This window comes from Scomber scombrus, chromosome 6, assembly GCF_963691925.1.
Source record: "Scomber scombrus chromosome 6, fScoSco1.1, whole genome shotgun sequence".
NCBI lineage: Eukaryota > Metazoa > Chordata > Actinopteri > Scombriformes > Scombridae > Scomber > Scomber scombrus.
Genome location: NC_084975.1, coordinates 9,883,342 through 9,900,316, shown reverse-complemented (window position 1 = coordinate 9,900,316; position 16,975 = coordinate 9,883,342). Strand labels below are relative to the sequence as shown.

Here is a 16,975-nt window from a genome sequence, read left to right as displayed (position 1 = left end):
CTGAACAAAGCACAGAAACTTTATCAAAGAGTCTTATCTTTTATTATTCTCATCTCAAACAGTGTATTTATTGTAGGAAACTCAAGGTACAAAGTGTCATGTTGGGACCTTTTTAACATCCACCTGCTCCATACTTTAACAGTTTAACTTTTAAAGCAGGCATAGTTTGAGTAACGCTGACAGACAGAGACATGGAAACATCCTTGACATCTTTTCCAAAACCACATTTTAAGAGTCATTCCTCAGTTTCATGGTGATACAACTTCCATCAAACCACAAAGTACCCAAATCATCAAAAAGGAAAGATTTAAAAGGTGGGGTTGCAGCGGGGGCAACACAATGTCACCGTTTTATCATGTGATACTGACTTCAATAATTCCCTGGCGAGACTTAGCAAGAAGGCAGGATAACTCGTTAAGCATCTCATTTGAATGTGGGGGAGGCCAGGGGGCTTTCCACCTCAACAGCCTGTATTTCCTGCTTACAATCTCCTGAATGACACTGGATCATTAGTGAGGGGATTCTGCTGCATTGCTACAGAATTCTTCACCTACGTGAAAGCACACAAACAAGTTGATGCTGTTTTGATTGTCCGTATAGAACCCATTTTTACATTCCAGACGCCTTATACCTCATAATCTACTCAGAAAAGGTGGGGACTTAATATCCTCCCTGGACATACAGTTACCATGACAGATGTGCTTGTTGTTGGACACGTTGGGTACAGAAGAGAAGTGGTGGTAATAGAAAGAGGCTAAAGACACCAGGCTGAAAAATGTAAGGACAGGAAGCAAACTGCAGAAACAGCATATGATGATTAATTTGCGGTGTCCACCCAATAGACTCCACTGGTAAATCTTTTTACATTGAAGGTAAGACTGGATTCATGTGCTGCATCCACATTACATCCAATTCCCACGGTCCATATCTGGTGCACATGTTCACATTTTCCTGCTTAGCTCATGCAAACAAAGAAATGCGGTTTACATATGGACTTTGATGTAGCCAACTCAAAAATCAGGTATCTTTAAAAGTCAGACAACTTACACTGTAAGTATGACATTCACCTCTGAGAAAACCCTACAGCAACAACACTTTATAACTTATGCTGTGACTTGCTGTTGTTTGGACAATTACATAATATTTAAACAGAAGAATATACTGATAAAGTCAAAATGAATGACTTAGAAGTATATCAACATGTTTAATGTATCATTTCTACAATATACAGCAGTAGTTCTGTCCCTCAGGACACATACACAAAATCATATAATGTCTTTATACATGTAAAGGTGAACTAATACATGAAGCACAAAGATGGAGCATACAATGAAACCAATATGTCTATTTTGTCAGAAGTAGGTTCAAACTGTATAATAATCAAATTATCAGTTTAATTTCTATATTTGGTTTGCGTACCAGAGGAAGCATCAGAATAACACATCACAGTTAGAGGATAAAGTGTGATTAGATACCACTTTTTCTGCATAGAAACAAAGAATTGAAATTTCCAAGTAAATACGCTGACTCAAATGGCACAAACCAATCCGACACAAAAAAAGACAACAGAAATCGAAACAAGCAGAGGAGAGATGAAACTCCACACTTTAAAATCTAGAAGGGCGGTATGCAAAGAAAGAAAAACATCACAAATAAGAAGTACAGTGGAGTGCATCATTTTCCCCTTTCTGTGTTTGCAAATGGTGGAGTGAAAACAGCAAAGAATTCCAGCGGTGAGGTTGTGAGTGTGGTGAGATCTGGGATTGCTGGGAAGAATTTTCACAGATTTTAAACCTTCAAAAGGCATTTTTTTTTTTTTTTTTGTAAATGCAGCCTCAAACGATAAATTCACAATTTGTGAAGGAGAGTGTGCACTAATAATTTTATTTCTACCATAACATATTTTAATTTGCATTCTAATCCCCTGAGAAAGATACTTTTCTATTCTACTTCCTCCTGCAGCTTATGACGCCGTATGCCATCACAGCAGCGAGGGCGACTAGTGCAGCGCCTCCATAAAGCAGCACTGAGAGCTCTGATTCTGGCTCTGTCTGCGCTGTGGGCTCCTCAGATGGGGCCTGTACAGAAGCCTCTGCAGGCTCTGGGACCAGGGGTGCTGCCAGCGGGACCTCTTGCTCTGCCACAGTCTCTGGTTCGGGCTGGGGCTCTTCTGGCTGGGCAGGCACTGAGACGGGCGTCTGTTCTGGTTCAGAAGCTGGTTCTAAGGTGGCTTCAGGCTCTGCTGGTGCTGTGGAACTAAAGGTTGGGGTCTCCTTGGGTAGAGACGAGGGCGTCGCCTCAGCAGGCACTGGGGCAGTGGTAGCAACTGGTTCTGGCTCAGGATCTGGTTCTACTGCAGGAACAGGTAAAGGTGCTGCAGGTTCTGGCTCAGAGGGAGGGGGAGCAGAAGCTTCTGGGACTAGGGGAGGCAGCTCTGGTTCTGAGATGAGGGAAGGCTCTGCTGACAAGCTTGCGGGCGTCTCTATTACAACTGCATCTTCTAATGAAATCAGGGAGGCTGGGGCTGTGGAGTCTGCCTCCAATGACACTGGAACAGATGAAGTCTGGTCCCTAAATTCTTCCCTGAGCTCGGCCAGCTCACTCTCTGTGCCTAAAACACTCATCATGCTCTCCTCTATCGCTCCGACCTCACCGCCTTCATCGAGTAGCTCAGCCTCCTCGCGCTCCACGTGGACAATGTCCGAGTTTGAGGAGTTGTTCTCGCTGCGTTCCTCAGCCAGAGCCACGCCCTCGTTGCTGTCCAGGCTCTTGACGTCTTCGGGGTCCATCATACCGACCTGTGCCCAAGACTCGTGGCCGGCCAGTGACACCGGTAAGCTTTCTGTCTGCCAGGAGCTCTGCCCGCTGCTGTTGTCTCCAGTGCAGAGGAGCGATGAGGGGGGGCTGAGCTGGTCTGGATGCTGCTCCCCTGAGAGGATGTAAATGTCGTTGCTGTCTTCAGCGATGGTCACACCTCGCTCTTCCTCTGACTCAAGGCCAAATATTTGCCCCTGTGGTAGACAGACAGGAAGAGAGATATCGGTGTACTGTAAACTAGAAGAGTGAGGGAGGCTGAGATGATACTGAAAAAATTAAGTAGTAGACATAAAAATTAGATTGAGGATCATAAACTTTAGAGTTTAAATTTAGATTGAGTTTCTAAGTCTTAAATTAGGATAATGCTGCAGAACAAAGTGAACATGGGTTGAGGCTGCATGATTTGCATTAGGTAATATGAGGTTAGCTTTGTATGCCACCTAGTGGTATGAAGCTCCTAACTGACAACAGATAGGGAGCCATCTGTAATGTTCTTTTATTATATAACAAGCATATCATATGATCATATGGGAACTAACTCACACAGAGCACACACTGCTGAAGCAAAATACATTTCAGCAAATTTAATCAAACGATAGTCCGAGTAAATAATACACATTAAAGAAAGTCAAACTCTCCCCAAAGCCACTTTATCATGTCAACATTTGACATCACTGAAAAAAAAAACAAAAAAAACAAGCAGCAGAATGAGTGATTATACCAGTTATACTAAGTATAGTGTGTGATGCAGGATCTTAAGTATGTGCTTTGAAAATAGGCCAGTGTGTGTGCACAATGAGCACAAAAGAACAAGATACACACTGACATGTTCACTGTCTTGAGGGCACACACTGCTTCTGTGTTCAATGTGTTGAAAACACTGGATGGAAAAAAAGAGGCTAATCAGATGTTGTGGGTGGTTGTTTGCTACACATGGTGGGTGAAAAAATTACTAGATGAAAAGTTATCGCCTAGGTTCAGCCTGACAATAATATAAATATTTCACTCACAACCACAAATGTGAATGGTACCGCTAGATAAAATATCAGGGGATCAGATAATAATCAGATAATAAACTGAGCTTAGCTAGGTTAAAGTTAAACTTGGAAGTTTCATGAGAAGCTTCTCTGTTGTGCTGCTGTGCCGTGTCACATAGGTGCGACCTGAACAGATGAGATTCAGACAGACAGAGTGGACAGAGGTGTTTCTGTAGAGGGGAGGGGGTGAGTGTAGCAGACAGAGAGGATGTGACAGCAGAGACATGCTCCCAGGGCAGCACGGTCTCCTCAGAAAACATGAAAATGTGTCATCATGTTCTTCACAGAGTGGCATTGATCGCCAATTTGCATCTGACCCGCACATCACTTAACTCCTGAAGTAGCATTTATAAAAGTATATTAACCTATGTAAACATGATTTTTATATGACAGTCACTGTCAAGCTGTGAAGGTTATTCTCCTTACAAGGACACTCACAGCGCTGTGCGTGGCAGCTGCATCCTGGGAGGCAGGACAGAGATTAAATCTAACAGCCTCCATCGTTATCCAACATTTGCTTTCTCCATAAGCTGATTTACATGTGGGAGAGCAAGAGTGCTTTAAAAAAAACCTTCAGATGCAGGCTCTCACATCCGCTGGACATAACAGGACAGTTCTGTCGTGTGGTATAAAAGCAACAGGAAAGGGTTGCTGATGGTATTCAGGAACAATTACAATCTATTCAGGTTTGTATTTCTAGTCCTCGCTCATTTAAAGTCTAAATTGACGTTAAACCTTAAAATTGACTGTAACTGGGTGTTTCCTGCCTTATTCACACCACAGAGCACACCCACCAACTATGGACCATCACATTACATCCATTTTTAATGGAATTTGGCAATAGTGGTCTTGCTCAACAGTTCATAGTATGTGAATTAAACACAACAAATTCTCCATCTAACCAAATCAAATTTATGGAAACTAGGTTAATTATTATTATTATTATTATTATCATCATTATTATTATTATAACAAGAAATCTTTGGAACCTACATTATAATGCAACATGAAAAAATGAAGAAAAAAAACACACACACACACCTGAGAAGACAATCCACCCTGAATGTGTTATTTTCTTTAAGGTTCCACAACACTGCCGAAGCTGGGAAGCACACTACCATTTCAACTGCTCGGTCGGAAGGTGTGTTCCACAGATCTCCACCCTTGCCCCAAGCCAAACTACTACATTAAAACAACACATTCCTGTTGTAGAGCCAAGGGTGCACCATCTACTTGTGATTATTTGCTTTTCCCCTCTCACTAGGTGAGCACAATTGTTACACAATACTGAAAAAAAACAACTAGGAACCATCCCTCCCTTTAAAGGGCTGGGTAACACAGCTACTAGTCTATAGACATAAAAAAAGAAGAAATATCTCTAAACACACTGAGAAAACTGCTGCAGAGTCTATGTGACTGTAACAAGCACTTGACACATTGGCACTTGACTGTCGCATACTATCAACATGCTGCATCCACTTGCAAATCCAGACATTAGATCTGGGATGTTACAAAGTCTCATTTTACACAACAATGAAATGTTAAACCCACAAGTCTACAAAATAGGAAACTGTTTTCACAGCTTTGTAAATGATAGAGCAAAAGCAGTGACATTCAGTTTTGTTGTTAAGATCAATGTAATGTTCACTGCTTCGTATGCACACTTTGACATTTATGACCATTATGTCATCACTGTTCTAAGCTCATCATTAACTTAATCTTAGTTACTGCTGAGATAGATGCAAGACTAAATTACCTCACCATAAGAGGAATTTTAATCCCTCACTCACTCACTCACTGTGAGTGCCCACTTGTCTTCATCAACCCACAGAAATCAATAAAATCTTGTTATGGGAGAACACTGTTAAAGAATCCCACTATTTCACCAACAGATTAAAGCTATAATAAAATTAAGTAGGATCTTCTCGTCCCTAATGGTATCATTTGAATTAATGACAGACGACAAATAGATTCTTAGGATTTAAACAAAGTACAACGCTGTTATTCAAGTTCCCTACAGATGCCCACAAAACCATCACAGATGTAACTGCCTGTATTATGAAACTGCCCGGCACAACTCGTGGTATTTTGACAATTTAGAAGTGACTGTGTTAATGGATTCTGTGTAATTTGGGAGAGCCTTGGGCAAACCCCCTTTTTCTCATTGTGTGCAGCTACACACTGTGCATCAGTAAATATTGTTTTTTGGCAAGTCATCATGAACAGTGTTGTGGCTGCGGTGAGACTGATAGATGTGATAGATATGGAAGGACAGAGTAAATGATGGCTGCCCTGTTTAAAGCTTGGCAGTCGGCCAAAGTGTTTCCGCTGTGGCAAGTTTTTAAGCTAAGCTACACGAGGGGCCGGTCGAGTCCCTGGTGATGATGATGTTTTTAGAGGATTATCAGAGTTATTTCTGGGGCTTCCTCAGCCTGCACAGCAGTCCACTCTACTCTAGTCCAGTCTCCTGTCGATGCGGTGGCACAGTGTTGCACATATTTCACCCTGGAGCGGGCGAAATGATGCTTACATAACATGGGGGAGCACTGTTACAGTGTACAGGGTGCAGTGTGATGTGCCCTGACGCGGCCCAGCCTGGAACCCTTACAGCACCTTGTCCTTAAAATATCATTAGCACAGCACACTGTTCCTAAGCAGCACAGGCTGTGTCCAATAGAGAACTGAGGACATACAGAAGATGCTTTATTGCCTTTTAAAATATGCTGCTTTGACTATCACATATCCTGTAATAAAAAGAGTGTCTCTACCTCGTTCTCTGCCATATGAGGTCAGGTGAAATTATTGGTGTGCCATGTCCAAACCTCAGGAGTCATATTACATCACACTCACAAGAACAGTAATATGAAATGGCTGATGTGCACATTCAGGGTGTGCAGATGTCTGATTCCTCAACAGTAGCATGCATGCAGACAGGAGACAGGCTGCAAACTAAGCAGTGTAGAAAATTAAGAGAGGTGGCTGGGTTTGCACGCACTGAAAATCATCTCCGATCAGCATAAATTCTACTCTATATATATATCCTTCATTTTAGAATCTCTGTCTCCATGTAGACCATTTGCTTGCTCATCTCCCTCGCCACCCCCCGCCCCCCCCCCCGATTTGTGCCCTCCTCTTACTTGCCCCCTGGCTGTGCGCTGTGTGAGGGCTGCTGGTTTTGTTCCTGCCAAATGAAGTGTACACCATATTAGGGTCATAATAATCCTTATTGTATTCTGATGTGACTAACAAAAGGAATTATGAGGCACCCAAACCCAAAATGGGGTGTCACTCACACCGCAGTCACAAAAAGATACAAAGTCCAGGAAGGGTTAGGGTTAGACAGACAGAATATCTACTCTTTATTGATTCAACACAGAAAATAGACCTTTTCTCACTTGTGCATTAACAATTAGATACTATTTTGATATCTGAAAATATCTTGATCGTCTTGCCTCAATTGTAAAATGCTTTGGATAAAAGCCAAATGACAATGTAAACATGCAACGAGGGATAGATAAATAAAGCAGGTAAATATGATAAAGAAAACCTGGTTTATTGCATTCTGTTTACTAGAGGATAGAAACTGCACCTTTAAAAGCAATTAGCAATTCACAGCTCATTGACTGAGATCATCGCACTATAAAAAAAAAACACATTCATACAGTATGTTTACATGCAACCACAAAACAATGAAAGAGAGCTGCAAATATTAACAGAGAGGAACGACCTATCAGGCTGTTGACCTTTTGCTACTCCTTTACAGTCACTCTGTCCAAGTTAAAACTCTCATGCCCTTACACACACTCAAAGACCAATGAATTGTTCAGTAGTTGCTTCAACATCACAAGTAAGAGAAACATCCTACCTTAATGTGAAGTCTCAAAACTCCCTGGTTTACACTTGAATGATACACCTGACAGTTAAAGCTCAGGAGAGTAGTGAAGATAGAGTGATGGTAGAAAGCCAGTTAGAGAGAAGTGTGCATGCAGGCAGATGTCAAACTAATGGAGATTTCACTTGCTGGCTCACCATGCCCACCCCCTTTTCTCCCTCATCTCTCACCCCTCCCTCCTTCATACTCCCTCCCTTCCTATCAGCCAGTCTCTTCGTGTACACTCTCTCTCCCTCCTCCTTTTCCCTTCATCCCTCCATTGTTGGTCCTGCCCCAGCCTATCATCCGTTCATCCCCTGTGACATAACGTAGGACAAAGAATATAGCTTTGTTTGGAGCCGGCGCTCTGTGTTCACGTTACGTTGCACAAAACCGGGCCGAACAACGTGGCGATGAGGTAATGGCGGCCGAAAGCAGCGGTTGAACATGTCGACTCACGTGACCCTTCGTCAGCGTGACCTTGTTCATAGGGAGCCATCTGTGACGCAGTGTTCTACTTATCACGACACTGGTGAAATAAAGCCTCGCTAATATCGTCACTGGGGGGAAAAAATGCAAACCTTAAAAACAAAACAAGCGAAACTATCAATATGGAATCTATGCACCAACTTCCCAACTAAGATGACAAGAAATATTTCTGCTTTTCCTTTATAGGCTGTCGAGGTATTACTAGAATATGATTCAGGATTAACGCAGTAAACCTGTCATGCTGTGAGGATATGGAACTGAAATCTGTTGACGTTTCAAATTACAGGCTTGAGAGGCGCGCCAAAAAAACACACCTGTGTATTTTTGTCAATTTATCTTTATGTTCTATCTTAGGTTTGCACCCTGAGGAGGTGTACGTACAGGTAAACATTAAGTTAGCACCATAGAGACAAGAAAAAAATACTGTTGCTCTAATAATGTTATCCCTTCATTTGCTTGACATTTTTCCAGTAATCAGGGTTTTCTCACCTGAGGACATCAGTCACAAAGAGCACAGCTGAACTGTATCTGCCAAGATTACTTTTCAGCTCCAGCAGCAGCAGCAGAGTTCACACGAGCAGAGTTTATGTTGAGGAGACAACATTTTTGTCCAAATTAAGATTAACGTTAATGTAAAGTAGATTACATTAAAGTTAGAGCATTAGACTCCTCCTGACTGAGATGTTGTCCATTGAATTATGACGATCATGTCGCGGATTTATGGTCACACACTTATTATGATGTACATTATGATCTTGGGTATATGTTCATGTGGTTCTGATCACAGAAGAACTGTGACTTTGTAGGAAACATCTGTACAAGTGGCTCACTGATGCCCTCACCTGGCCATTTATAGTTCTGTACGTCTATTTTGAGGATGGTGCAAGCAGTTCTCTGCTCACTACACTACATCCATGCTGCCTCCACGTAGCCTCACATTACATATACTCCTTAATACAACTAAGTTTTGTTAATCATCTAAGAGTGTTGACATTTATTTTATTCTGGATATTCTTGTTCATCTGAATAATAAAACAGTAAGTCATTTTTAATTTCCAGGTGACTAAACATAAAATGTAAGTGTATGCATATCCAGGTCTCCCCTATTTAATGTTAAATAACTCACCCATCCCCCTTGCTGGATGATGTAGTCAGCCTCAGCCTCCTCTAGGAAGCGCAGTCCCAGATGCAGCAAAGTTGTCATAGGCTGGCCCTCACTTTGTAAAGCCTGAAGCAGCACCAAAGGCACTAGAACCTGGGAGAGAGGGGAGGAGAGGTAGTAGTTATAAAGGGGGCAAAAAAAACAAACAAAACAAAAGCAATGCTAACGTAAAAGGTAAAAGACAACCCGCAGCATTTGCAACCCACATTGTGGTCGGAGGTGGGATTACGGATTATGTTCAAGACATATTGCAGGATGTCTCTGGCACATTTTGAATGGGCACTACAGTCCATCCAATCAGCTTCAGCGCAGTTCCAAATTGTAGTGTCCACATAGGGGAGGCATTTAGGGAGGCATTTAGGGAGCATCTGTAAATAGTTGCGTCTACCAATAGTCCGCATTTTCAGCATTTAGGGAGCATCAGTAAATTGTTGCGTCTACTGACCATTCTTTTACTTGAAACAAGAAAAAAACATCTATTTACTATTGTAAGTATTTGTTGTTTCATCTGTGTATAATATAATGTTAGTGTTTTTCATGTTGTTGGTGTATATACTCATTCACACCTCATATTAACTGTACTAATTTTCCATGTGTTGAAGTAGCGGCCGGACGCCAAGCAATCGTCCCATTCCAAACAAATACATTTTTTAATGAACACCACACTAGTGACAATCGAATGGTTGACTCACCTTGCTCCAACCTCCCTGTGTGTGTGTTGACAGATCCTGCGTTGTGTCTTTGAATCTCTGGTAGTCCAGAGGCCTGAAACATAAACAAAGATTTACATGTTACTGCTGAGGAAGTATTAAAACTACTTTTAACCCATGTGTTTAAACCAGCTGTTTAATTAGATGGTGACTTGCTGATGGCAACCAATAGAAGGATGTAGGAAGGATCATTGTCAGAAAACACATTATGCTCAGTATCCCGCATTAACTTTTTAGTTCACCTGCAAAGAGATATCCCTTAAATGTATCTGACTGAAACTAAGCTTTTTCCACCTAAAATATGTTACCACAGAATTATTATGTTATGTAATTAGTTATGTTATGTGCTATAAACTGTAAATGTATTTTTCTTGTAACATGTAGAGGTCAGCCATGCTTAAAATGAGGGCTTAATAAAAAGCACATGAGTATTCCTAGGGTTTCTTCCTGTTTTGAATATGGCCGTTTATCCAAAGAGCACATCCGAAATGCCCCCTAGTACTCCCTGGGGTAGTTCACTGAGCATGACTGCTCTTTTGCAGCAATGTCCCACTCAGTTACACATCATTTTAGTTGGAAGCTGCCCAGTACACCACAAATCTTCAATAGTTCAGTTTCATTTATCATCATCATCATCATCTGTGTGCAGTCTCAAACAGGGAGAAATAAAGAAGACTGTCTCTAGCACATACTGTAATTTCAGCAAATAACCAACATATTTGGGTTGAGAATGTGAACACTTCATTCCTGCAATGACTTCCAAGTTGAATGTCTGCATGAGGAGGCTATACTCAATATGTGTGTTTGTGTATGTGTTTGCATGTGTGTGGCAGAATCTACTCTATATAATTAAATAAAATGAATGTATTAATGTGCATGTATTCACAGCAGTCTAGTTCATTTTGATATTTTTTATATATATATATATATATATATATATAAATTAACACATTCAGAATTTAAAATAATCTAAATCTTTCATACAATGAAGCTCTTTTTTCATCTGACTGCATAACTGCTGAAGTTGAAGAGTTCACTGAGAAGGAAATAAATGATACCAGCCGTATATCAACATTGACGTTATCAGTTCTTTGAGATTGAAACACTATCCTTGTGGACACACACAGTTTCATCATACTCATACACAGAGTGTGTGAATATTGAATAGTGTAGCTGCTGCACTGATGCATGATTTTGCTTCCATGTAAAACTGAAATGTTTGGATTGAAGATTCGTAAGCAGTTAAAAAAAAGCAGTGTCACGTTTTATCAGCACTTTTGTGATCTTGCATGTTAATCTAAACCAGCAGTGCCCTTAAAGATTACAATATGAGTGTTTTTATTTAACGTAGTCACAGAGTTGTGAACTGACCCTGCAAGGAGTTTGTGTACCGCTGCTCCCAGGTTCGCGTCAAGTTCTCTAGCCAACCGGTCTCCCATTGCAGCGAGGCAGTCTTCAATTGAGGTCTCTGGGTTGGCCGGACTGAACACCAGCGATGTGTGGCGGTCGAAGCCTGTGCTGGAAAAGGCTACAAACACACAGGCCAGAATGATATCTCAGACAGGCCACATGCCAGAAAAGGGAATGTGGAGTGGGAACACAGAGGACAGAGGAGGTAGTAGTAGTGTTACCACTTCTAGCTAATTTTTAATTAGTTTAATTATTGGCTTTGTTCAAATATAATATACATTCATACATACAGTTTAAAAGACTCCATAAAAGGTACTTCATTTGGATATACTCACTCATGCTACTCTGAACTGTGGTTATGAAATACACTAAAGTTCTTTATCATGGCATATATGGCATACATTACATTGACAAATACTGACTCTAGTATCCCTTTGTACAACAAGATCAACTGTCTGCATGAACAAAGAATAACAGCATTCTTATTGTTATATACTGTATATAACAATAAGAATAAAAGACATAGATTTAACAACTGACCCAAAAGCAGTTTTTGGATTTCATGTCATTATAGAATACTGTGCGGGTGTGCTGCATATTTAACTGCCCTATATATAACATGTGCCCTACAATGTTTACACAGAGACATATTGTTCTTACCATTATGGAGACTTCATTCTATAATTGGGGACAAAAGCTGTGTCCCCAATTGGGAATAAGCTAATTTTTTGGTTAGGTTAGTGAGTGTGTTCACTTACAGGCAGCGACTTCATCTTCTAGTCGTCTCAGCTCTTCCTCTACCTGCTCTTTTATCATTCTGGACCTCTCTCTCTCAATCTGGAAATCTCCTGAAAAAGATAAACACATGACACATGAACTAACGGTTTCTGACACGCACGCACATTCATGCACGCACACACACACACAGGTCATGCATGTTTCAAAGTTATCTACCCTCTAGGCCCCTTGTACAGTACACTGTTGAGCACATGTTAACGCCTGTTGTAAACAACTGTCATGCAGCAACTGAAGCAGCTTGTATTGATACTGAATGAAGTCATGTTAAAATGTTAAAACAGACAGTGACGCTGCATCATGAAGAAAATGCATGGGGTTAACTATATGTTGGTGGGTTGGTACAGAGTATTAGTGAGATGATGAAATATGAATCTGGAAATCAAGTTTATCAAGAAATCTTATCAAACACCAAGACTCTGCGAACACTTTACACCCCTTAAGATTGAGCAGGCCTGAAAATTTATGATGGTGTTTATAAATTCATTTTCACCTCGTCTTAATACTTGCCAATTCAAAACTAAAATTAGCACCATGTCATAATACTCATGCTACAAGGACTGTTGCTGCTAATGCTGCTTCAGGAATGTGCAGAAAAGCTACAGGCTCTACTTGAAATGGTCTTCAAGGTCCAATGAAGCGGATTAAGATTTTTTTTTAATTATGAAGGATTGATTGGCAATTTCTGTCAGTCCATCACTTTGTTACTCCAGACTGAAGTATCTCAACATCTACAAGATGGATTGGGACACATTTTGGGTTCCAATTGGATATATTCCAATAGATCAGACTTAGATACTTAATATTAAAAAGGCCTTGGACCAGGATTGTGGTGAAAATCGGGTCTTCCCTCGACTCCTGCATAATAAGAAGTCAATGATGTCTGCACACTTAGCAAGACATGAAATACACACAGTTTGCCAAACAGAGTGGTAATGCATGTATAAACACTAACTTTCCTGGAGGGCGCAAACATGTTTATGGGTTTAGATGCAGCTGACACTAATGACCTTTACGTTAAAGCCACTCCTTCTTTGCATGATGTTGCTGAACTTTAAGAGACAAAGGCTGATAATGGTGGCTCTTTCATCACATGCATACAATGCACAGTTCATGTTCGTGTAAATTATTTACAATGTTCAGTCTCCAATGCTGGGGCCATGATGAAACATGCGGGAGGGGGGGGCATATCTGACACAAAGCCTTCTTGGGTTTGATGCATTGTGTAGAGCATTAGTTCTGTAAGTTTCAAATGGCAAAGCTAAACTGTAAACTAGCAGCCAAATACATGAAACAGCTGACTGATGTGCTTTTTTCCCTAATCAATGATTTCATGAGGGAAATCAAACACTGTGTTTTCAACAGGAAGGAAGAGGACACTCAGTTGGCCCCTCTCCCATTCTGTCTCTGTCCCTACAGCGCATACATGAACGCCCTGAGGATCAGTGTTGGTTTTTCCTGGGCTTGGTGCTGTTTCAGCATTCAGCCAGACAGCTCGTCAGCCAACTATTTTGCTTTGGTCCATCGGCGTGTGAGTAATCCCACGGTGATTACACATGACAGGCTGTCAGAAATTGGACCGGGTCAAGCGGAAAGCCGGGATCAGCCACTCATCTGCCCTTCTCCACCCATTTCAAGCATGCGCCAAACAATAAAAGAGGACAGGAAATATGGAGAATACCACCCCCCCCCTCCTCTCTCCCTTTTTACAATCCCTCATTTTTTTCAAACTCAAAGTACCTTAGAGGTTTTTTTTTTTGTTTTTTTTGGGTGGGTGGGTGGGGGGGGGGGTTCAGATAGTTTTTCTTCATATTCTGTGACAGAAGGAGTGACATTCATGGTCTAAAATGGTCCTCCTGCAAAAGCATCTCACCTTCCGAGACTTGGATGTTTTTCACTTATAATTAGTAAGACTTATTTGACCATGAACACACTGTGGTCATTGCTCTATTGCACAAATTAAGAACCATGACATGCTAGTGGTGGTCAGTGTAGGAATCAGTTTCACTCCTCATTTTTCTAACAGCACAGAGTTACTTAAAACACCTGGACGACTCTGGAAGGGGTTAAAGTAAGAAACAGAATTTATTGGCATAGATTGGCAAATAACTTATAATTAAGTGGCAAAACTGCCCTCAACTGTTTGTTTAAAAGCTTTAAGTTGTGTTCTTTTTTATGCCACGCACATAGAGAATCTAATGAAAAACAGACAAGCTACATGCTTGAGGTCACAGCACAAAGTTGCTATAAAAGCGTCTGTACAGACAGGCCACTCTTCCGCTACTCTGGACACCAGATTGTAAGGATTGTTGGTGGGCTTACAGGGAGCCTCAAATGACATCTATTTGTTTACAGGCCCTGAGTACTTCATAACTGTCACACTTCAATGAGCACACCAGTCTCTGGCTTAGTTTCTATGCCAATGTCAGAGAAGGCTAAATTGAGCTGGTAAACAGGTGGCAAACTGCCTTCACACACCGAATATGTTTGCTACAACCATGTGTGCTGTGTGAATGTGTGAAAGTGTGAGGGTTGCCCTTACACGTGTCACATTGCACACTATAAAGACAGCTGTAAAAAGGACTAAAACTGTGTTTTGTTGTCACTAGTTGCACCTCAGGAATGAACAGTGTGTCCCTTCATAAAGCCACTTCATTTCCACACTTTAATTTCAGATTGAAGCACTACCTTAAGTCAGATGAACAAAAAAGTAAATTGAACCACGTATCTGAAATCTTTCTTCTCACCTTGAGCTGCGGGTAGTGTTTGTGATCCACTAATAGGCAGCATTCCCAGGTAGCTGAGCACAACATACTTGGTTTCATAATGGAAACCCTCAGGCACAGTGGCGGTGATGGAGGCAGAAGAGGTGGAGCCCGAGGTAGCCATTAAACAGACGTGTGTCAGACTCTCAGGCACATACGTTCTTACAGTCAAAGCTGGACGTCAAACCTGAGGAAAGAAAATCACAGCCAGTGTGGAAACAATAACTAGTTAGTGTGGCAATGGCACTCATTAACAATACATGAGAGAACCCATCGGACTCATGGAAAAAAAAAAGAAAGCCATGATGACATATGTTGTCTAATTGTAAAACAGCTGTTACATGTATGACATAAAACAGATTACAGATTACTCAGTGTAATCACAGGCATGACAACACAATTTCCAACACCTACTGTGCCTGGTTCACTTGTCCATGTGGCAAAGTGCCGATGAGACTACAAACTAATTCCTAAATGTACATTTCAATGCCTGTAGGATTAAATCCATGCTCACTGAAGACACCGAGGGACACAGACACAAGACATGTCTCTTAGCTGGACATGTCTTGTATCTCCATCACGAAATAGTTGAACTTACATAACACACGTGGCAGACAAAGGGGCGTGAAAGGTCCGTCATTGAGAGCCTTTGCTGAATAACTGTTTAGTGTATATTTGAATATTTTAATGCTGTAATGTTTGGTATTTGCTGGACGCTAAACCACAGTTTACAAACTCACTCACATGCACACGACTTTCTCAACTCACATCGTCCTCCAGAGATGAGGTGACACCATGCGGATCAAAAAACTAGACATGTGTCAAGTTTGTCAATTAACAAAACCTTCCGGCTTGAACTGTCAAATCAAAACCACTTGCTGACTTGGACTGAGACGCCAAAGTGAGTAATATCAGATATAATGTTCAAATTCAACAGTTTGAAAGAATATAACATTGGACTATCAGCAAATTCTAATTATTTTTTATTATTTTCAAAATGACTACATAAAAACTACTACTATAAATGGCAATTTAATGATAGAAGCTCAATTTCTATTAATACCCAGACACACCGCGTTAGCTAATTAGCGGTCAAGTTAAGCGGGTGTCTATTATATAGGAAAAGTCCGTTTTCGGTCAGAGGAGTCGTTGCTGAACAACAGAGCACACATGTAAAAAGCTATAAACGTTAGCTAGCTTCACGTTACAACATTCTAGGTGCTATTTCGGAAACGAAAAACTCAATTTTAACATGAATTGAGCCCAGTAGGTGCCACACTTACCGCCCTCGTGCAAAGGCAACCAGGTGTTGACAGACGACAAGTTGAATGGAAATATGCGACACAGTCCTCTGCAGCAGGAGCTGGAGAGGACAGACCACCACTGGCAGGCAGCAGTTCGCTAGCAATAGTACACAGTGTGCTGCTCTGACGGATACGTAAGCTAGCGACAATATAACACCGACCTTCCTGTCACAACCTTCAAAATAACACCCGTCAGAGGACAGCGTTAGGACTATTTAAGCGATAATTCTTCAAAGGGGAAGTCTATTCATTTTCATTGTTTTGGATTGAACATAAGTAGGCTTTCAAAATGTTTCCTAGCAACCGCTCGTGCACGTCAGGTGAGCGACAGAATGCGTGTGCAGACATCGGCCAAGAAAATGACTAAAAAATACTAAATTATTTAAGGATGATGTATGGTAGGTCGCTCCAAACTCTTGATAATTATCGTTTACGAATGTATGAAAGAAAAAGGTGTCGCTCGCTTATCTTTCATGTCGCGCATCTTGAGTTCTTATGTTGCGCGTTTTATTTTGTTTCAATCAATGTGATTGGGTAGAGTTACTAAATGAAAATGTATGGTGAGTTGCGTCACACTTTTGTTAAGTGTCCTTAGCTGTGCAACTCTACATTATA

The 16,975-nt window shown here is 41.1% G+C and overlaps 1 protein-coding gene across 1 annotated transcript; it reads right to left on the bottom strand.

Annotated features, from left to right (window-relative positions):
• Positions 1-43: 43 nt before the first annotated feature.
• On the bottom strand, positions 44-16,437 carry bcl2l13 (BCL2 like 13). The gene is made up of 7 exons (XM_062421430.1): positions 16,340-16,437; positions 15,039-15,243; positions 12,255-12,344; positions 11,458-11,614; positions 10,069-10,141; positions 9,341-9,469; positions 44-3,011 (listed from the first exon to the last, which is right to left on the bottom strand). The coding sequence occupies exons 2-7, from the start codon at positions 15,178-15,180 to the stop codon at positions 1,947-1,949; spliced, it is 1,656 nt and encodes a 551-aa protein (XP_062277414.1). The 5' UTR covers positions 15,181-15,243; positions 16,340-16,437; the 3' UTR covers positions 44-1,946.
• Positions 16,438-16,975: the final 538 nt, after the last annotated feature.